The sequence below is a fragment of the Hemicordylus capensis genome, chromosome 2, assembly GCF_027244095.1.
Source record: "Hemicordylus capensis ecotype Gifberg chromosome 2, rHemCap1.1.pri, whole genome shotgun sequence".
NCBI lineage: Eukaryota > Metazoa > Chordata > Lepidosauria > Squamata > Cordylidae > Hemicordylus > Hemicordylus capensis.
Genome location: NC_069658.1, coordinates 278,294,535 through 278,316,234, shown reverse-complemented (window position 1 = coordinate 278,316,234; position 21,700 = coordinate 278,294,535). Strand labels below are relative to the sequence as shown.

The following is a 21,700-nucleotide window of genomic DNA, read 5'->3' as shown; positions in this document are numbered from 1 at the left end:
ACATGAGAAACCTGGGAAAGAGCCAGTTTCTGATTCTTATTTATGTTGTCACTACTCCTTGTTTCATCACCTTAAGTGATGCAGTGGGGAAATGCTCAACTAACAAGCAGAAGGTTGCTGGTTCGAATCCCCGCGGGTACTATATCGAGCAGCAGCGATATAGGAAGATGCCGAAAGGCATCATCTCATATTGCACAAGAGGAGGAAACCCCTCCTGTAGTCTACCAAAGAAAACCACAGGGCTCTGTGGGTGCCAGGAGTCGAAATTGACTTGATGGCACACTTTACCTTTACCCCTTGTTTCACCCATGGATCTGAGTCTGGTAAAGAGCATGCTTTTAACTGGCTATTAATAATAAAATTGATAAGTGTAAGGCATAGTGGGGGAGATACACAATCTGCACTCAGAGCCAGTTCACTATAGTTTGCTGGCCACCCGAACCAGCCCACTGTTTAAGACAATTCACACGACTGGGCAGGCGGGCAGGGATGAACCTACCTTCCCCCCAGATGATGGTGGCTGAATTTTTTGGTGTGCTGCCACATGCCCAAACAATCTGCACCACTCCCAGCAGCATGGATCAGTGGAGGCTGGGATGAGCACTGGGGGATTCCCCCAGGAATTGGGCGCTCTAGGTGATGCAGACCAAGCATACACAGGATCCTGGTGATGGAGTAAGGGGTTAAGGGTGTGCTTGTGCCCTTAAACCCTGGCTAACGGTTGGGGTAAAATGTCGGGCTACCCGCGAGGGCAGGGCCAGGATTGGGCGGCCCTAGACTGGGATCCCAGTGGTGGTGCACACAGGCAGTCCAACTCAGTCTGGGCTGCTCTAGATTGGATTTGGGTGCTTGTGAGCACAGCCTCAGTGTGTGTATTCAGATGCTTTAGGGGCAAAAACTGAGATGAGCGGAAGCTGCTTTGTCTTCCAGTTCTTGGGAGGACCACACCATTCTTGGTGGCTCTTTACACTGCAGCCTCTGAATTTTCCCACAATTCAGTGTAATGTAGCAACAGAACTACAGTACTAAATGAGAAGAGCCTTATATTTACTTTTCCTGGGCCTTACTGTATATTGGCTCCTCCAACCCCTCTTCCTCCTGAAGAGCATCCTGGGCTGGCTGCTACCCAGTTCGGGAAGCCGGTGTGGGATCTGGAGAAGCCCCATCGCCGCTGTCTTCACCATCTCTGTGGCTGCCTCCGCTGTCCCCTACTGGAAAAATCAAGGTACTAAGTACCCTTTCTCTTGCTTCCCCACCTTACTATAGGGAATGCCCCTATACTTGTAAAGCGGAATCCTCACTGGATTCCCCTTTACAAGTATATCCCTGAACCAGTTTGGACTGGGTCTTTTAGAACCAGAGCCGGTCCAGTCCAAACTTGGACTGGTTGAACCAGGCTGGTTCAATTTGATCCATGTTTCTAATCGAGCTGCCTTATACATCTCTACTGCAAAGAGGCAGCTCCTACTGTATCCTTGTTTGGTAAGCCAGGATGCCAGTCACTGTGTACATTCATGATCATCTTATCTTGGGAGGATTACCAAAGAGCCGAGAATGTTAAGACGTGGACAACTAACATGGTCAGAAGGTTGCATCTATTAAGGCAATATGTGTGATGGGAAACTTCTTCCAACAGCGTTTCCAGCCCTTGCTAAATTGGACCAATTTGTTCTTTTCATTCTAAGTTACTGGTCTTTGACCATAATAAAGATGATTGAACTGACTGAGTTACCAACTGGTCTCTCAGTTCTTTGAGAACCTTATAGCTATATTCAAATTGTCAGCCTTGTCACAAGGTTAGACAAACCTAGTTCCTTCAACCTTTACTCATATGACTTACTGATGGCCAGTTAAAGTTTGGACTTTTATGACAACCCAGAAAAGCATGGCAGTGGAAAAACACCCCTGATTTCCGTTTCTAAAAATGAGAGAGCATCCTTTCCCCCTCCTTTTTGCCTCTCCTTAACCTTTCTTTGGTTCCATAAAGAATGGAATAGGTCTTCTTGTCATCATGCAAGTGAAGGACAATGATAGGGTTTCTGCTCTGGCATTGGTCAGTGTTGCTCTGAAGCTGTCAAGCTAGGAAATGATAATTAAATAAATAACATAAAAGAGAGGCTCTGAGGCTGTTCGAGGCACATGTTCAGGTCGCAACACTTTTCAGCTCTACCAGCAGCAGCTACTTAGTTTTCACACGTCTTGAAGTGCCTGGAGGCCAAGCTGAATAAAGTATTAAATGAAAAGGAAGCCGCATGAATGAAAAACTGAAAAGCACCATGGCTCAAACACTCCTCTTAAATGCCTTTGAAGATATTTCCCTCCGAACCCTGCCTGCAAAGAAACGGAGAAAGAATGAGAAAAATGTCTGACTCTGCCCCTGCTCCCAAACCGCCAGCCATGAAGAAGTGCTTCACTGAAAACCTCTCTGGATTTGCAAAACCAAGCAATTAGTACATCTCACCCAATATATATACCTTAAGAACGAGAGGCAAAAATCTACTAAATGCTGTGAAATTCTAATCATTTACACCATGTCCAAATTAATTAGGGCCCTATTTTGAACAAATAAGTGCACGGTATGATCTTCAAATGAAGTTGGCAAAGCTTCAGCCTCTTGACACTGAAAGAGGAAGCTGAGTGAGGTGGGCGGCCCTTTGTCTGAACTGAGAGGCACATCTTCTGTTCTCATGACTGACATCGCACCACAGCCAGAACAAAGATGGCACTAGTTCAAAAAGGATTTACATTTCCACTAAGGAATGGATGGAATGGCTCTAAGGTATATGCCACTGCTGGCAAGACACAATCAACCCAACTCCATCCACTTTGAGTTTCTGAACAGGAGCCCCACTGCCCAGCTTGATACTAATGATTGATGATGATGATGATGATAGGGGCTTCAGCAGCCTTCTCTTAATTGGCTGGATGAAGGCCAAATTAGGTGAGATATGTCTCTGCATCTCTGGGAAATGCTATGGGATTGGAATTGTGGCCTTGTTGGGAAGGGGAAGGCATCCTTCCTTTGCAGGCATTTTCTCAGTTGAAATCAGTCCTCCCCCAAAGAGACAAACACGTTTTTTGCTTTTCCTCACAATGCAAATAAACAGCTTCAGAAGGGTGCCCTCCCACCACCTCCACACATATTCACACAACTGTACCACTGAATTTGCTGAGAGTTAAGTCACAGAAAGTGGCCATATTGACTTCAGTTACTTTTCCATTATCCACCTTCAATCTTAACACACCGTAGCCTGACCCCATGTTATTTTCGCCACTGCCTCATTCTTATTGTGTGGTTTTTAAAAATATTTTTATACTGCCTTTCTGCCTCTAAAAATTCTTCCATGGAGAAAACATAAAAGTACTAACAATAATCAGTTGAAAACCAAGGGTGATGATAGTGATGATTATGCCAAAAGGGTACCCTGTAAGGCTGTTCACATGAGCAACCCTATCCAGGCTTGGGTAGCCCTACCTGGGTAGGGCTGCATCTGTGAAGCACTGGAATTGGCCTTGATTCCAGTGCTGGCCTCCTGGCAGGAGTGGAGGGAGACCAGCGGCGGCCTGGGTTCAGCCCACCACCGTGGCTCTAGCCTCACACCCTGCTTCAGACGTGAATGTCTGGTGTCAGACACAGGTCACATGGTTAAGCCACACCCCTTTGATCTGAAATAAGATGCAAGGGGCATAGCTTAGCTTGCAAATGGGGCCATTTGTGAGCAAAATAACACCCCTGCATCTGATGTCAGAGACAGGGGCATGGCTGGGGTGTGAGGCATGGCCCCTGAAGTGCAGCGGCTTGGGTTCTTCGAACCCATTCACGCAATGGTGGTTCCACCACTGCCTCCTGGTGAGAAGGACTGTTTACCTGGGTAGAAGGGAGCGAGTGCGTTCCTCTACCCAGGTAAATGGTTGTGTGAATAACTCAGAGCTGGGCGCCTAGAGCACCTGATTCATGGGGGAATTCCCCAATTCACTGTGCTCCTTGCTCAGTGCACTGTGGGATTTCTGGAGGCCAGGCAACATTTCCCCAACCTCTAGAATGCCACGCCACTTGCTGCAGCGGTGATTGTGTGTGCAGTGGCATGGTGCAGCGATGGCATCAAGATAAGAACATAAGAACAGCAATGTTGGATCCGGCCCAAGGCCTATCTAGTCTAGCATCCTGCTTCACACAGTGGCCCACCACATGCCTATGAGAAGCCCACAGGCAAGAGGTAAGGGCATGCCCTCTGATTGTCTGGGGAAGGTCGGTATATTCCTGCCTTCCCCCCAGAACTCCATAGCCACCAAGGATTTTGGCCTTGTGAACAACTTTTGTGTTTTACCAAGAGAAGAACATTTAAAAAGACAGGTTCTGACACTGAGGTTACTTTCTGACAGAAGAAGAGAGAACAGTGGGAGGGAAGGATGACAGATAGCTTACACATTCCCCACCTCCCCCACTCCAATTACACATTCCCCACCTCCCCCACACCACATTCCCCACCTCCCCCACTCCAATTTCTTTTTCTTTTTTGAGAGACTTTCTGACTGAACATGCTGGCTGACTTCCTGATTAAGAAACTACCAGCGCTTCCAATGAAACATGCAGTGGTACCAGGGGTGGAGCCACCATTACACAAACAGGTTCAAAGAACCCGGGCCACCATGCTCAGGGGCTGCGCCTCATGCCCCAGCCATGCCCCCTGCATCTGACATCAGCCTCAGGTGGTGTGCTTTTACTTGCAAACAGGGCTGAGTGCCCCATTTGGGAGCAAATTTGGACCAGTGCCACATTCACAGCACGGCCGGGAGCGGTTCTCCCTGCTTTAAAAGGCAGAGAGATGTGTTCCCAGCCAGGCTGGGAAGCTGGTGCTGGCTAAACTTCTGAAAAATGGAGCTGTGTGGCTCCCTGCCTTTTAAAGCAGGGAGAGCTGCTCCCAGCTGTGCTGCAAATGCAGCACAGGTCAGAATTTGCTCACAGTCCTATTTGCAAGCGAAACCACGCCCCCGGCATCTGATGTCAGATATTGATATCAGATGCAAGGGGCGTGGCTAGGGGGGCTGCTGGTGGCGGACTGAACTGGGGTCACCGCTGGCCTCCCTACACCACTGAATGTTGCTGCACAGGATATGCTGCTGCGTTCTGGATTAACGCAGTGCATGCGCAGGCAGGGGCATTTCTGCTGATCTCTCCTACTCCCAGGAGTGCTCCCTGTGCCCTGAAAGTAGGTCTCAGAGGCTTGCAGTGACCAGCTTCCTTGTGACCCTACTTGGGGTTGTAGGGAGTTCTACAAGGGATATGCACAAACCGGTTCATGTGTGGCGGCCATGTGAGTGCTGATGCAGCATACAGGCTGCATGGAACAGCACCGCAGCCACGCATGGCCTTTGGTGGAGTGAGCACATGCCCAGAAAAGCAGCAGGGAGCAGGTAAGGGTCTGCTTACCTGCTTCTTAATGGAACCACTCCCTGCCCTGCCAAACTGGTTCAGCTGAGGGCATCTGAGCTGGTTCAGCGCTTCCCTAAGGAGGCATCGAACCTGTTTGTGCATATCGCTACTGTGAATACACTCATGGATGGATTCTCCTTAGAGTGATAACAAGAGAAACATGAGTTCAGCCTTTCAGCTAACAGTTGAATCCTTAGATACCTGGAATTGAGGAGAAGGGCTTCCAGGCTCAGCTTAGCTACACATTTCATGTTAATTTATCAGTGATAATTTGATTTATCCATATCTCAATATATGATTATTTTCATATCTGAAGATCAAACACAGTTTCCCCACTCCCACCCCCAAATATTCACTGGGTGTATGTTTAACAGCATGCCACACTTGAAAAAACCTAGCAAATACAAGTGGCCAGAAAGGAAAGGTGCCTTCATATGTATGCCAGATCTTAGAGGCAGATCATTTTGAACATTTTCAGTCTGAAGAGAGAGAATTAGATTTGTTCTGTATTCTGCAAAAATTAATCCTAAAAATATCAAATTGATTTGGTGGATGGCCTCAGGTGTTTGGGTGTGCAAAATAATGGAATTTTCTCCTTCGTGTAGTTATTATGTCAGCTAATATGTCAATTGTCCAGTCCTTGTTCATCCTTCTTCCTAACTATCTAATATCAATAGGTAATGTAGTTCTGTATGCTGCCTGAATGAGGATGCACAGATACTTTTCGTATTCCTCATTAGTACAGAATCTGCTAGATGTTTTGCTAGGCTGATCAAAGATTTCCTCTGTCTGCGTAGTAGCCCAAACTGACATATTCTCTTTTTTGCTGGGATTTGTAGACCCAAAGACATGTTTAGAACTTTTAAATACTTGTTTCAGTGACCTTTTACTTTATAGTTGAATATTTGCTGCCATGTTAAAGTTCCCACCTGCTATTTTATTTATTTATGGTTGATTTTATTGCTGTAGCTTGTATTTTATTGCTGCATTGCAGTCTTATTGTATGTTTTTGATAAATGTTGTAAGCTGCTTTGTGTACTTTTAACATAAAACTGAGATAAAAATAATAAATAAACAAAAAAGTGGACATTCATTTAGGCAAGGAAACATACTGAGAAATATATCCGATTTATGCAATTAAAGAAGCAGACATTTTTGATGGGGTCAGTGTTCTGTTACAGCTAACTCACCTCAGACTCACCCTTGCATGAAGATACGCCAAAGATAGCTCAACCTATTTCCAGCCTTACTGGTTACCTGTCTTCCAGGTGTTAAGCAGTGGTGGGACGTTTAGGAAGTAATTGCTCTCTTGTTGAAATTAAGAACATAAGAACAGCCCTGCTGGATCAGGACCAAGGCCTAGCCAGTCCAGCATCCTGTTTCACACAGTGGTCCAACAGATGCCTCAGAGAAGCACACAATCATGAGGTGAGGTCATGCCCTGATGTTGCTCCCCTGCAACTGGCATTTAGAGGCATCTTGCCACTGAGGCTGGAGGTGGCCTATAGCCACCAGACATTGGCTGGTGAAGGTAAAGTTGAAGGTGAGATGGTCTGTCCACAATCACCACTTTTACTTATTATATGCATGGACATCACTCACCTGGATGTATTTGAAGGCTGCAGTTCTGTCATATGTTGATTCCATAGTTACATGTTTTGTCATTCTTCTCTTCATTCATGACCCAAAATACATTTTAAAAGTAACACAGACATGTGCGCATAACTTGTATGGCATAAAGGAATAAAATATACATTGCTGTGACCTGATCAACACTTTTAACAATAAGTGTGGACAAGGATCTTAACTTGGTTTTTCATTTTTGCTGGATTTAATAAAACATTTCTAGAAAATCTCCCAAAACAATAGCTGGCATTCTGCTCAATATTAGCATGCGATGGAATGTAAGATTTGCATAGCTGTGGAGGAGTACTGTTGTGCAAGTGGGGAAATAGTGCAAACAGATTTGCACAACAATGTGGCCGTGTATATAATGACCACACTTATTGTGTATCTACATTTGCACAATTTTTGAATTGAAATGTGTATCTCCATTTGCACAATTTTTGTGCAACAGCACTCTTGCACAATCGTGCAAACATCATGTTCCATCATGAGCATAACCTTCCACGGCATGTCAGCCAATGCCATTATTTGAATTATTTGAATTACATTTCACTTTTGTCTCCAGGAAAATCTTGGACTGATCGACCTTAGTTGCTCACAATGTCTCAAAGATTCCCACGTTTCCAAGGTAATTGAGGTCAGATTCCTAACACATCAGTTAAAATGGTGGTAGTCATTCAATTCCTCTTTAGCTTCTTTAGACACATAAAAACATTAGTTGTTGGGAGTCATTGGCTGACATCCGGAGCAACAGAGAAGACACACCAGGAAGATGTGTCTGTGCTCTAGAAATATTTCCCCCCACTACCACTGTGTCCGTGCACACAGCAGGGGTGTGTGATTTTTGACACGTTGCTCTGGCTCTAAAAGTGCCCTATGTCAGCCCAAAATATGTCCCTGAGTCCTGCAAGGACTGTTGGAGTCAGAGGAAGGCATGGGAATCCCACCCCCAAACACACACAAAGTGCTCAATGCTGTTCAGCTAGGAAAGCTCTCCACAGCACTGACACATCTTCCTAACACCCATGCTCAGTTGCTCTGGATATCTGGATGCAACTGAGTGGGGGGGGGGAAAACATTAAAAAGCTTTAAAAAATTGTCCAAGATAGGACACCCATATATTTGCTGCCCACAGTCAGCCTAATGGCAATGCATTACAAGGTACCTACAGAGCAAATGAGGGATGGTGGCTTAGGAATCTAAATGCTCATAGAATCCATTACCCTGGGGCAAGAGCTTCGTGGCTCTGAATGACCTATGACATACTGTTTGGTCACCAAAGCACTATCTTCTATATATTTATTTCTCCTAGGCGTACCCATTGCTAATCCCATGCATGGCAGCTCTCACAAGAGTTTGCGAGCAGCTGCTGATTAGCGGCGGGACAGGGGAGAAAATAGGGATGCGACCACTGGCGGGCCAGCCGCCAGGAGCAGGTGGGCGGACGGGAGGAGGTGGCGGCGGGCCGGTTTTCCAGCCGGCTGACCATCCAAAATATGCAGGCGGGTGAAGAAGTGGCTTCTCCTGCCAGTGGACAGCTGGCCAGTGGGAGCAGGTGGTGGCAGGCTGGACCAGCGGCTGAGAGCAACAGGTGGCAGTGGAGGGCCGGGCCGGCTGCAGGAAGCAACAGGTGGTGGTGGGCCGGGCTGGCCGCTGGGAGTAACAGACAGCAGCAGGCCAGGCAGGCTGCCGGGAGCAACAGGTGGCGGCAGCAGTGTGCTGGGCCAGCCTCCGGGAGCAACCAGTGGTGGCGGGCCGGGCCAGCCACCGGGAATGGGAAGGCGGGAGGAAGTGGTCTGCCAGCCAGAAACTGCGCGGGGGAAGCAGGGCGGTGGAGGCGCAGATGCTCTGCTTCTGGCCCAGCTAGTTACATTTAATTCACACAATGATTCTGAGATGGTTCTGTTCACACGACGATTCTAAAATTGGGAAAATTACCACAAGAACCTTAAACTAACCCTTCCGTGTATACATCCCATTGTGTGATGGGTAGAGCACAGCCATTCCCAAGGACCCTTCCCTGATGTTCATGTAATTACCTCAGCCCTCCTCCAACTTTCATATGTTCAGTGGGATGTAGAAAAGGGAGCCTACGTTGGCACAACTGTACACACTCAGGCTGTCCTCTCTCAGATCCTGTGAAATGTGCAAATGTTGCAGTGAGACTGGTGACTGTGTGGTTGTTGACAAGCATGGCCCCAATTCCCCTCTATGCAGTGTGTGTGTGTGTGTGTGTGTGTGTGTATGTGTGTGTGTGTGTGTGAGAGAGAGAGAGAGAGAGAGAAGGCCCCCCTATTTTCATTACATATGTAGGGTGATTGAACGCGTATACAGGAGAGATCTTGAAATCAATGCTGTACACATATTTGTATCCTTGTAACTGGCACTTTGCTTTTCCTAGACTCCCAATCATGTGAAGAGAGCCAATGTCTCTTTAAACATTATGGTAAGGGAGCATGGTCCCCCAGTTATCACTCCCTCCCGTGAAGGCCTTTGGGCCCCTGCATGCCAAGATAAAATAATGTTAACATGAAAGTTTTTCAGTTGCAAGTAATCAGTGTACTATTTGTATTTTGAGCATGAAGAATAAACATGTCTATTTCTGAAAATGAAGTTAACTTTTGCTTTATAGTTCAGTCATCTAACTTCAGTTAATTATTTATACTGCATTGCAAAATATAAACAGTAGCTGTGATACGTACTGTATATTCATACTGTTTATCCATCATGCATAGTTAAGTTTAATTGTGGATTCATGATTAAGTCCCTATGGTCTGTGATGAATGGGCCACCTACCATGTTGCCCTCCCACAAGTCAAAATTTCTTTAAAAGTCTCTGGAGAAGACCTATGCATGTGCAGTGTACGTATCTCAATGCCATGTAGCTATTCAACTGAATGAGTGTGAAAAATAAATGAACCATTTTCACAGTGGAGGGAAGTAAGAAATTAGGTCCCCTAAGAATCAGTATTGGGACTGGTGCTTTTGAACTTATTCATAAATGACCATGAGTTAGGGCTAAGCAAAGGGTCTGCCAAGTTTGCAGATGGTGCCAAACTATTCAGGGTGGTGAAAATTAAAACAGATTGTGAATGGTTCCAAAAGAATCTTTCTAGGCTGGGTGAATGGGCAACAAAACGACAAATGTGATTCAGTGTAAGTGTTAAGTGATGCATATTGGGACAAAAATTCCCTATATATAACCAGAATGTGGCATGTGTGAAAAGAGAAATTCTGTGGTAGGGATTTTGAGGAAACAGACTGAAAATTGACATTGAAAACTGCTTATATCATTAGAATGCCCTACACAAATCTGTGGTAAAATTGCATTTCTATTTGCAAATCTTGGAAAGGATATTGTAGAGCTGGGAAAGATGCAGAAAATGGCAACCAAAATGATCAGGGGAGAAGAACACCTCTCTTATGAGGAAAGGCTACAGTGTTTAGGGCTTTTTAGTTAAGAAAAAAAGTTGACTAAGTGAAGAGGGGGTGACATTACTGAGGATCGTAAAATTATGTACGCTGGAGAGAAGTTTCTCTCTCCTCACGAGACTAGAACCAAAAGTCATCCAATGAAACTCATTGACAAGTTTAGGTTGAACAAAGGGAACTTTTTCCACACAGTGCATAATTAAACTATGGAATTGGTTGCTGCTACAAGATGTGATGATGGCCACTAGATTATACACTAAAAGGCAGTTAGACAAGTTCAAGGAGGAAAAGTCCATCAATCGCTAGTAGCCTTGATGGCTACATGCTGCCTCAAGGTTCAGAGGTAGTATGCCTCTAAATGCCAATTGCAGGGCAACAATGGTAGGATAAGGCATATGCCTTCTTCTCCAGCTTGTGTGCTTCCCACAGAGAATCTAATTGGTCACTGTGAGAAACAGGATGCTGGACTAAGGTCTTTGTTCTGATCCAGCCAGGTTCTTCTTATAGACTTGGGGATGGACTCTGGCATTGTGATCCCATTATCTTCTGCATAGCATGCATTCACTCACACTGAATATAAGGTGACTCTCTCCTCAAAGTTCATGTTAGAAGTTATGAAAGTTAAAGGGCCACATTCCATGAAAATTGCTAAAGAAAGGTAGAAATCATTAGAACAAGATATAATGTCGCTGATAATGGATTATTATGAAAAACCATAGTAGCTTTAGAAAGAAGCGCACTCAGCATTGTGTGGAATAACACATCCTTTTCCTGCTGCTGTGTTTGACTTTAAAGATCTGCACTTGTGGTTTAACTGTGGAAGTCTCCGGAGAATGTGATACAATACTTAGTATCATTGGCTAATATACAGTGTAATGAGAGTGACAAATTTCTTATTTCTTGGAATATCAAGGTGCTGAAGCTGTTGCCTTGGAGATGGATGGCAGTACTATCCAACCAAGCTTGAGTCAGCAAATTCAGCTCTTACCCTGAAGAGTATCATCCTGATCAGTTTGGCTGGCATGAGGTGGGGGGGGCGGGGGCGGAGAACTTCAGAGGCAAGACATATGGATTAAAAATATAAAGATTTTACACTTCCCTCTGTAATTCTGGGGGGCTGGATACAGGATCACTTAGGAAAGTGGAGGTAAGGAAGAATGATCTTCCTTGAGTATACGTCCATAGCATGATTTCATACACCCAGAGATCACTTTTTGAAGTTTCCTTCCATGATGTGGAAGCCACGTTTGAGTAGTTCCCATCCCTCTGAATAGAACATCAAAAAGTGTGTGGCTCAAGTAGCATGCATTCATGTTTTGAACACCTTCCTGAATTTTTGCAGTTTCCTTTCAGAACTTGGTCCTACAGAACACCTAAAGTTTTCTGTTAATCCATATCCCAGTTCAAAAATAGTCTGCAGGATTTGGCATAAGAATTGTAGGAGGGGAGAGACAGAGAAAAACTGTACATGTGCACCAGTTACATTTTCCCATTAAAAAACCTCTCTGGTAAAAATTCTACTGCAAACTGCATGAGCAGCTTGGTTCTTTCCAGAACTGGTTGCATAGGAGGGACTGGAACTCCAGTCCTTTGGTCCTTGCAGGTTCCCCCCCCTGCTGCCCCCTTGTTCCTCACGCCTTAAGGTCTCTGCATTGGGCTCATTCACTGCCTAGAGCCTTTGGAGTCAGATGGTATAATAATAATAGTTATTATTAGTAATAATTAATAATAATTATTAGTAATATAATATTGCCATACAAGCATTACTACTCAAGTCGATGGAAACAGCATACGCTCACTAACAGGACAGTAAGCATTAGGGTGTCTTTTAGGCAAGGAATGGGGGAATTCCCATGCCTAGAGATTCCTATATTAGATGGTATATAAATCCAATAAATAAATAAATAAATATTTCAGAATGCATAATAATTGCTCAGGGGCACTTGCATTTCTATTCATTAAGAGATATCAAAAAAATGAAATGCGCTGCTTTTTGGCAATTTTATCATGAAAATATTTAAGAGAAGTAGTTGCTGTGAATTTTGCCCTTCACCCCAAATTCTCCTTGCTCCTCCTGTTGAAACCTGACATGGTGTTCCTTATTTGCCTGCCCTAGACTTGAAGCTTTTATTGCTATGACAATCACTGCAACTAGAAAACAGCAGGAATACTCAAAACCGATTCCAAATTCAATCAATCCTTATCAGACACAATTGACCTCAGGAGTGGTTGGGCAAACAACACAAACCATGGGAGTTAGCAATCAGTTTTGTTTGTTTTTTACTAGGGTTGCCTATACCAGCTATACAAAGTCTGTAGACAATTATCTGTACAGGATGTCTTTAATAAGGAGGTTGCCCGCAGTCTACCAAAAGTCTGCCAAAGAAACTTCTGAGCATAGCCTGTGTCTTTTAAATGCTGAGAGTCATCTTTCTCTTCATTGTGGGACAGCTAATTGTCCCCAAAAGATGTTCTTGGAGGAGGGTAGAACTGGGATTACATATCAATTATGTATAAAGTATGGTTAATGTAAGCAAAGCCAGCATGCTAGTGTTGCACGAGGAGGAGGGGGGGGGGTAAAGAAAAAGACTCCAGAACACAAGAAAATGGAATAATGGAATCCCCCTGAATGTCCAGTTGAAATAATAACCATAAAAGAGAAACAACATTCCAGTTCCTTTGTCAGTAGTCATCCTTGTTTGTAATCCCTATCCAGTGTCTCCTTGATCGAATCTTCTTTGCCACTAAAAAAAGGTTCCAAAGCAGTTGCATTCAAGTGTGGTTCTGCTCAGGCTTTATTTCAAAATATCTTATTTAATTATATACCTTTAAAGAGTACAAAGAAAATTGTAGATCCACACTTATAGAACTTTTGTTCATATTTCAGAATCATGAGAGTCTGAAGCACTGCTTTCTTTCCTTGTTTGTTGCTCTTCTCTGTTGCCAAATCTGGTCCATTATTTTCCTAGGGCATTTGACTCCACACAAGTAAAGCTACTGTAGTTTCCTCTGTAGTTTCCTCTGGTACAGAGTTAAAGTGCAAATTTAAAAAAAAAAAATCCCATTTGGCTTGGAAAAGCTGGAGATGGTTTAAACTTTCAAGATTTATGTCCTCTGTGTCAGGGGATCCTTCACTGGCTGCTGTCAGAAGACTCTTAGGCTCTCGGGTGAATCTGTAATGACAAAATGCAGGAAAAAGAATTATAAGTTGATGGAGGGCCAAACTTCACATTACGCAGTCACTAACTGATGGTCATGATACCAGAAACAAGCTGTCCCTTTGATGTAAAAGAGCAGCTGTGGGGAGGCCCCTGATCCAGAGGTGTAACTATAGGGGGGGCAGGGGGGGGATGTGCCCCGGGCGCCATCTTTTCTGGTCACGTGGGGGGCGCCGCCATGACCAATTTTTTTTAATTTTTAATTTTGTGTTAATTCAAATGTTTCCTGCTCAGTGCAGCAGCGCTGCAGCAGTCAAGGGAGCGCGTCGGTGCCCCCTTCCCCATGAGTGGTCCCTTCCACGCCGCCTGCGCCCCCCCCATTGCTTTGCTGGCACCTGGCAGCCAGTCGGTGGCCTGGCTTGGCGGCGGCGACGGGCACTTGTGAGGAAAAACCTAAGTATAATGTAGTATGTGGGGGGGGGACGGGGGGCACGGTGGGGGGGGTGCCATTTCAGTGCTTGCCCCGGGCACCGGTTTCCCTAGTTACGCCTCTGCCCTGATCTGACTCAGGACTGCAGTGTGTAAGTGGGGATTGGGTGAGGAGAAATTCAAAATAATTCCTTGTCAAAATGGATTTACTGTGTACCCAAACCACTTCCACTTCTCTTTCGAATGTCATCTAGGAGTCTCTGTTCCAAGAGGAATGCTGGGTAATCAGAACCTTAGTGAGAGCTTGCCTCTGGTTAACTTGACTCCCTCCTCCAGTAAACAGGTAGTCTGTGGTGAAGGTGAACAGGAGAACAACTGCAGAGATTTCGTTGTGCTGGAGGATGGTGAAAGAGCATGTTGACTGGAGGCAGAGAAAATGGTCGTTCATTTCAGCTCCCTACTTCCAAGCATAAAAGCTTGAAGAACACCTTGTTCTCATGAAATACTTTAAGTAGGTGAGGTGATGCTTTTTATTGATCCAGCTTTTAATGCTGAGAACGAGCTCCAAATAGCTCTTCTTTTTGGGGGGCGGGGGGGGAGAAATAGGTTAACAGAGCTGGTTTCCTGGACAGGGTCCTCGCAATGTGATTTCTGCCATCTGCTTCCTGCCATTTTGCTTTACAAAGGTTGTGTCTTGAGCATGACCTGAGCAAAGGCCACAAATGGGTATCAAAGATCAGATAAGATGTTAATGGTTTATTTTCTGTATGGACTAGTTAAACATGTTTTCAAGGTGAAAACCTAGCTATTAAGGTTGTTCACATGACCATTGGCACAGCAGCAGGCGAGGTCTGGGGAGAAGGCAGGAGCCTACCTACTTTCCCCTGCAGGATCTGTGCTGCGGTGATCCTGGTGATGGTATGGAGCAGAGGGTAAGGAAGCCAGGCTGCTGGGTATCCCTCAATGCACTGCGCAAGAAGTGCGGAGTACTGGGATACCTCCCAGGATATCCCAGGGATACCAACTTATTTATGTATTATTTCTCTGTGTAAACTGCTTTGGAAACTTTTGTTGAAAAGCAGTATATAAGTTGTTGTTTTTGACTGTTCCTTCCCCACAACTCTATAGCTAAGATGGCTGCCGGCAGCCTGGGAGGAGCTGCCAGCAGCCAGAGTTGTGGGAACAGGAACAAACCCAGTATTTCTCATGACCAGCCCTACCCAAACGATCCCTGTCCTACCCGGGTAGGGCTGGTCATGAGAAAGACCTCATTAGCTTGCTCGGAGGCTTATTGAGGGCACCAGCCAGAATGGCTCCAGTGTAGCTTCTCATTAGGCCCATGAAGCAAGGTAAAGTTTATTTAACCACTGTATGAATACTCCTGATGATGGAGGTGGATGAGGAAATCAGAATCAAATGTTATTAAATGAGACCAGCAGCCCCCCCGCCAATAGCTCTGAGCGGGAGTTGAGTTGTGAGAAAATGAGTAGGGGTCTTCTTAAAGGCCAACTTCGATTTATCATTCCTGTCATGATCTGGACCACCTAGACACTAACTCAGAGAGGAAGTGACACTGGCCGTCAGAAGCAAGGATGGCAGAGACCTGGACTGGTGCTCTGACACCAAGTTTGAGTTCAGCAGCTAAGCACTCTTTGAGCTAGAAAACCCTAGAGCCAGAGACCCCCAAACTGTACCTCCAGTGACTCCAGCCTGTAAGCTGGCTGAGCATCTCTGTCATTCAACCCTTCGTGTTTCACCAGACACCATGCCCAGTGCAGGAGCAGGCCGTGAACGTGCCGCCGGGGGTGGGCCGCAGGCGGCTTCTTTAAGTGTAAATGGAGCCAGTGCTCCATGCCGCCCAGCAGCCCCCACGGCAGGGAATCGCCTCCGCCACTCACCTGGCTCCCATGGAGCCAGTGGCCAGGTGAGTGGCGGAGGCGATTCCCCACCACGGGGGCTGCTGGGCAGCACGGAGCACTGGCTCCATTTATACTTAAAGAAGCTGCCTGCCCCCCCCCCCACCGGAGGCGCGTTCACGGCCCACGCTTGGCCCAGTGAGATATAATGGGGAGGCCAAAGCCCTTTTCAGACGTTCAAACAGCGAACACTGTACAAGTGTCGGAAGGAGGGGTAGTCCTGCCCCAGCACATCAATTATCTCCCTCTTCTAGCTGCTCATAGAAACAGTAGCATTTGTGTGAAGAGGGGAATGCTTTAATCATGATGGCAAATGCTTCCATGACTGAGAGCCTGGATTGCCGTTTGTTGTTTGAATGCCTGAACAGTGCTAACCAAGTGCCAAGATTCCAGGCTAGAAGGCTAGGCTCCCTGGCTCTGATCAAGTATCCCCATCCCCCCCCTCCTCCTCCTCTTCCTCTCCCCAACCTTGGTTTAGGCCCTGCCAAAGTCCTTCTCCTTCAGGCTGTTCTGGTTCTGGCCCTTCCTCCATCTCCAAGCAAAGCTGAGTGGAAGAACAGCAAAGCAGTCTTCCAGCCACCCGTTTGATAACTACTTTAGACCCCAACAGGTAGCAAATAAGTTGTCCTGGGACTGAGAGGGGAAAGAAGGTGGCTGCTTTTGCACATAGTGGCAAATGGACCTGTGGTTTGCTCCCACCCACCCCCACCTCCACCGTGCCCCAGGAGATCCCAATATGGAATCTAGGAGCCTGAAAGTGGGGAGGAACTGGCTGCATGGGCTTCCTCCTCCTCATGAAGGACAGCCATGGCAGCCAATCGAAGATGGAGAAAGGGAGGAGCTTCCTAACCTCAATTACATTTACAACTTCAGACAGCCTTCAGACAACATGCCACCACTTTCAGACTGGAGGTTTCAGCAGTGAAACCAAAGAGGAACCAAGGGTGAAAATTCAGGTTTGTGGCCAGAGATCTTGGGTTGCTTTTCTAATGAAACCAAGGTTTCCCACATTGAGACAACCACAAACCCAAACCTCTGGCATGGTTGCCTCCAGTTTGGTGTGATGTCCAAAGGTGGCCAGTGTTGGGTGGTTGGAGAAAGAATTGTGTCAGTCTCATTTGAATGGATAGTTTGGATAATGTTATTTATTAAAATGCCAATGCACTTTAAGTAATAAAAGAAGTGATGATTTCTGATGTCAATGATCATGGCTCAAAGAATTTTCATACAGCCTGTAGACTTACTTTGTTGCTTAACAAAGATAATTTCCCCTTCAGTACTAATAGATTTTTATATTTTTTCACATTAAACAGCAACCAAATGAAAATATTTTACTTAAATGAAAACTTCACTGAATTTGTGGGTAATATTTCCCTTGCAAGGAAAAACTAAGTCATCACAATTGAAGATGGCAGTTACTAAGTTTGGTGAGGAGGAAATGAAGGGGATAACTCCTCAAGTGCTTAGGAGAAATTACCCCTCTTTGCACCCCTGTTAAAAAGGCCGAGAGGAATGAATGGAGGGGAAGTGGAAGTGTGTGGAAGAGAATACAGTGGCACTCTGAGATCTGAACTTGTGACGTTCTGCATGGAGAATGTCCTCTATGGCTAAGCTATGGCCCATTCCTACAAAAGTACAGCTTTCCTCAACCCTCCATAGCAGTCCTATCAGGATCCAAACTGGTTACTTTTGAAGCAACTGGGGATGGGTATGAACCAAAAATTGTAATTCATTTTGTGGTTGAATCCAAATCAGCAGTAGATTTGATCACAAATCTAGCCTGCTTGAAACCAGGTCAATTTGGACGATTTTTCTAATCAAATCCAAATCAATTTGACTTGTGCTGGTTTTTTTTTGTGGGGGGAGCATCGCCTACTTTAAAAACAAAATGGCACTGAGGCACCTTGAAATTAAATACCTTTATTCACTGCAGAGCCTGCAGCAGAGATCTGACCCGCCACCACCCCCCTGCGGCCACCAGCCACTCCTGTGAGGAAGAAGAGATGTGCAGAGGAGTCTTTTAATTGCTCCTTTTGCAGGAGGGGAGGCATTGGTAATTCAGAGCTGGCAGCAGTGGGAAGGCAGCAATTGGACTTGCCATCCCTCCCTGTGGGGGCCAGCCATTTACTAATGCAGAGCTGGCAGCAGTGGGGAGGTGGCAATCATACTGCCATCTCTTCCCGCGGCCAGTCGCTTGCATTTACTAAACTTAGTGCTGTGCTAAGCCTCCTTTAAATAAGCCCCACCGCCCATCACTATGAGCCCCACCGCCCATTGAGGTCATCTGAGGAGGTCTGTCTCCAGTTACCACCCACTTGTCTGATGGCTACACAGAGACAGGCCTTCTTGGTTGCTGCCCCGAGACTGTGGAATGCACTCCCCACTAAGATACGATCCTCCCCATCTCTGGCAATTTTTAAAAAAACATCTAAAAACTCATCTTTTTAACCAAGCTTTCTCAGCCTTTTAAAATTTGTTGGTTTTAATTTTGTGATTGATTTTAAATTGTTGAATTGTTTTAACTTTTTATATGTGTTTTAAATTGTTTTATATTAACCGCCCAGAGACGAAAGTCTGGGTGGTATATAAATGTGATGAATGAATGAATGAATGAATAAAATGGCCTCTGTGCAGGCACAGGCAGGCCATTTAATGGGATAGCCCAGTGCTATTTTAGCTAGAACACTGGGGTTTAACAACACTGGTGAGACTCTCCTTCCCTTCCCTCACCCCATACATTGAAAGCTGAATCAATTCGGCTAGATTCGATCCAAATCTGACTGATTCAATTCAACCTAGAATCTAATCACCGCTTTAGAGGGTTAGTCATTTTGAGGGAGAAGCACTCGAAACAGCTAGATTTGAGTCTAATTGAATCACTGCCAAATTGATTCTCACATCTCTAGTAGGAACTATCTAAGAGCTATAATGTATCTTGCCAGTTGTAGAGGAACCTACTGGGATTGCAGTTACCTAGCATTGACAACCACATGTTTTATAACTGCTTACCTTGTAAACACAAAACAATCTTATGTGGCTTTAACTTAGACTTTATTTTGGAAACAACTTCATTCTCTCCTTATCCTTTCCATCCCTCTTCCTTCTGACTGCACCCCCCACACTCTCTACAGGATCCCCACTGGGACAAACTTCCAAACAACAAAACACAAAAGATTTCTAGATAGACTACAACTCCACACTTCACCCTTTTTAAAGTAAAGGTAAAGTTATGCCTTCAAGTCAGTGTTGACTCCCGGCGACCACAGAGCCGTGTGATTTTCTTTGGTAAAATACAGGAGGGGGTTACCATTGCCATCTCCCGCACAGTATAAGATGATGCCTTCCAGCATCTTCCTATATTGCTGCTACCCGATATAGGTGTTTATCATAGTCTGGGAAGCATACCAGCAGGGTTTCAAACCAGCAACCTCTTGCTTTCTAGGCAAGTTACTTCCCCACTGCACCATTAGGTGGCTTCTCCCTTTTTAGCAGACAAAAAAAAAAAAATGGAATGAAGGAGATTGTTGCTTGGTGGAAAGATGCATGGTTGCAGCCTCAAAAGTACCCTACTTCTGCCTGTTAAGAATCCATGAGTGGTGCTGCTCAGGACAAATGCCTCACTTGTCCATAAGATGAACTGGGCCTGAATTTATTTTTGTTTTCTTCTGTTCTCCAGGACCAACACAGCAATGACAGACATATCCTCCATACGTTATGGATGAAAATAGAGACACTCGTGTTTCTGGTAAATAGAGACAAAACATATGAAATGTGCCAAATGTAATTTGCAGGCGTGTCCCATAATTATGTTTCTTTTCTCTTAATAAAACCTAAAATAAATTAAAATCATGGTTGTGTAGTGTGACAGCTTTTTCTTCCTCCCTTCAGTGTACTGTTTTCTAGGTGCTTAAAAAACTGCTTGCAAAGTTTCAACAGAACCAATCCCTGTGCATAGATTCTGCATAGACAATTAAAGAGACAACTATGAAGCTCATCTGCCCAATTTACCTTCATCAGTTGCACTCCATAATGTTTTCAAGTAACAAAACAATTTTTTTACAGGAGTGAGGTACCCCACATGAGCTAATTAAAATAATTCCTGTAGGGAACAGATAGGGAAATAAGGTGGAGAGGATCTAAACATGTTCATTTCTGAACATTCACATCCATGGGTATTTACATGAAATGAAATACAATAATCCATTCAGAATAGATTATTCAGTCATATATCTGAATATTAATGAAGCTTCTAAGTGCCTAACAAACAATTTCTAGACACTGAATATTAACTCACAGCTGGTATTTAGGATGCTGTGTGAAGGAGACAAACTGTAAAACTTATGAAAAGAGCCCTAGAGATGCATTTCAAGTACAAAATACAATGAAGTGCAGCACAGAGAATCTGTGCTGTAGATAGGATATATTTGTGTCTCCTTTTCTCCTGAAGTGACCTACTTTAGACAATTTCAAATCTTACCTAAACATATCCTCAAGACCGCTCCTCAAGATCTTTTGGAAGAAATCAGGGGCTGAACTGAAACATTTCTCATGATAAAAGTTGTCTTGAATTTCTGTGTGCCCCCTTTTCTTTCCTGAATGATATGTGCTCAGGGGCTATCTGGGACATTTTTACATTTTTTTAAAAAAATAAAAATAAATCTGGGACATTTTGGCATGGATCTGGGACTGAAAGTACTCGTGTGAGGAATTTCATCTTGAATTTCAGTGGGGCTTCGGGGCTGGAAGGGGATGAATAAAACTGACCTACAGTGCTGTTTTTGCTGCCTGTTTGCAGCTGTGCAAGCATTGCTCCTGTCATAGAGAGGAGAGAGTTCTAGAGAGAGTTCTGGAGAGAATTCTGCTGCCGTTAGTAAGGATGCCTTTCCACCCTCTTAGGTCCCCCACAAATCAACCAATAGCCTGCAAGCAAAGCTGTAGAAATTGGCAGAGGCAGGGGTAGCATTTTGGCCTTGTGCCGAGATGCTCTTCAGAGATCATTCCAATCCCAGCCACATACCTGACTATATATATGAGTGGCTGGAAAAACTGGAGGCAGAGAATATCTTCAGAGAATCACCAGGAGCTTCCATTTCCTACCAGATATTATTGTGGTCAGTTGAAAGCATTGCACGGACTGAAACTGCACTGGTTTAAACTACCACTTTAATATCTGATGGTAAGGAATGCAGTAAGGGTAGCTTTTTAACAATCAGGAGTGGCCCTGCTGACAGGTTGTTATTTTATTCCATGGGGAGGAAATTGCTTGGAGAAAGCGATTCAGTGCAACTAACGCTGCTCTTAGAGTTCAGCTGAGGACTCACCTCTGACTCATTCAGGCAGCAGGTAAGGGCAACCGGTTACTAAGCAAGGAAACAAACAAGCAGCTTGTTAGCTTTGTCCAGAGGCTCAAGGATGGAAGAGTTCATGGGGTGGGGGGGGAATATGTTCCCAGAAACTGAAGAGGCAACAAGAGGAAAGCAAAAAAAAAAAAAAAAAAGACTTACTCTGGTGGTCTTGACTTTATTGCCAGTTGCACACATCCAGCCTGAATTGTCAGGTAACGTCTTGCATTCCTCACCCTCTAGGCAGGGCTCCATCTCACACCACCATTTCCCAATGACTATCGATGCTAAAAGAGAGCAGACAAATCTTTTGTGAATGTCTCTGGCTGCACTGTAGGGAAAAGTTCATTGCCCCCACACCAA

At 45.0% G+C, this 21,700-nt stretch overlaps 1 protein-coding gene and 1 long non-coding RNA gene across 5 annotated transcripts in view; one reads left to right on the top strand and one right to left on the bottom strand.

Moving 5' to 3' along the window:
• The window catches only part of LOC128344490 (uncharacterized), a 46,914-nt gene extending 27,070 nt beyond the window's left edge, over window positions 1–19,844 (top strand). Inside the window, exons 3-4 of the long non-coding RNA XR_008315881.1 lie at window positions 14,416–14,594; window positions 19,672–19,844. This is a non-coding gene — a long non-coding RNA (uncharacterized LOC128344490). The remainder of the gene's footprint in view (window positions 1–14,415; window positions 14,595–19,671) is intronic.
• The window catches only part of TAFA1 (TAFA chemokine like family member 1), a 570,865-nt gene continuing 561,920 nt past the window's right edge, over window positions 12,756–21,700 (bottom strand). For all 4 annotated transcript variants that reach the window (XM_053294680.1, XM_053294679.1, XM_053294678.1 and 1 more), the window contains exons 4-5: window positions 21,500–21,624; window positions 12,756–13,665 (exon numbers count right to left, since the gene is read on the bottom strand). In XM_053294680.1, coding sequence (XP_053150655.1) covers window positions 13,648–13,665; window positions 21,500–21,624 — 143 coding nt within the window. In that variant the 3' untranslated portion in view covers window positions 12,756–13,647. The remainder of the gene's footprint in view (window positions 13,666–21,499; window positions 21,625–21,700) is intronic.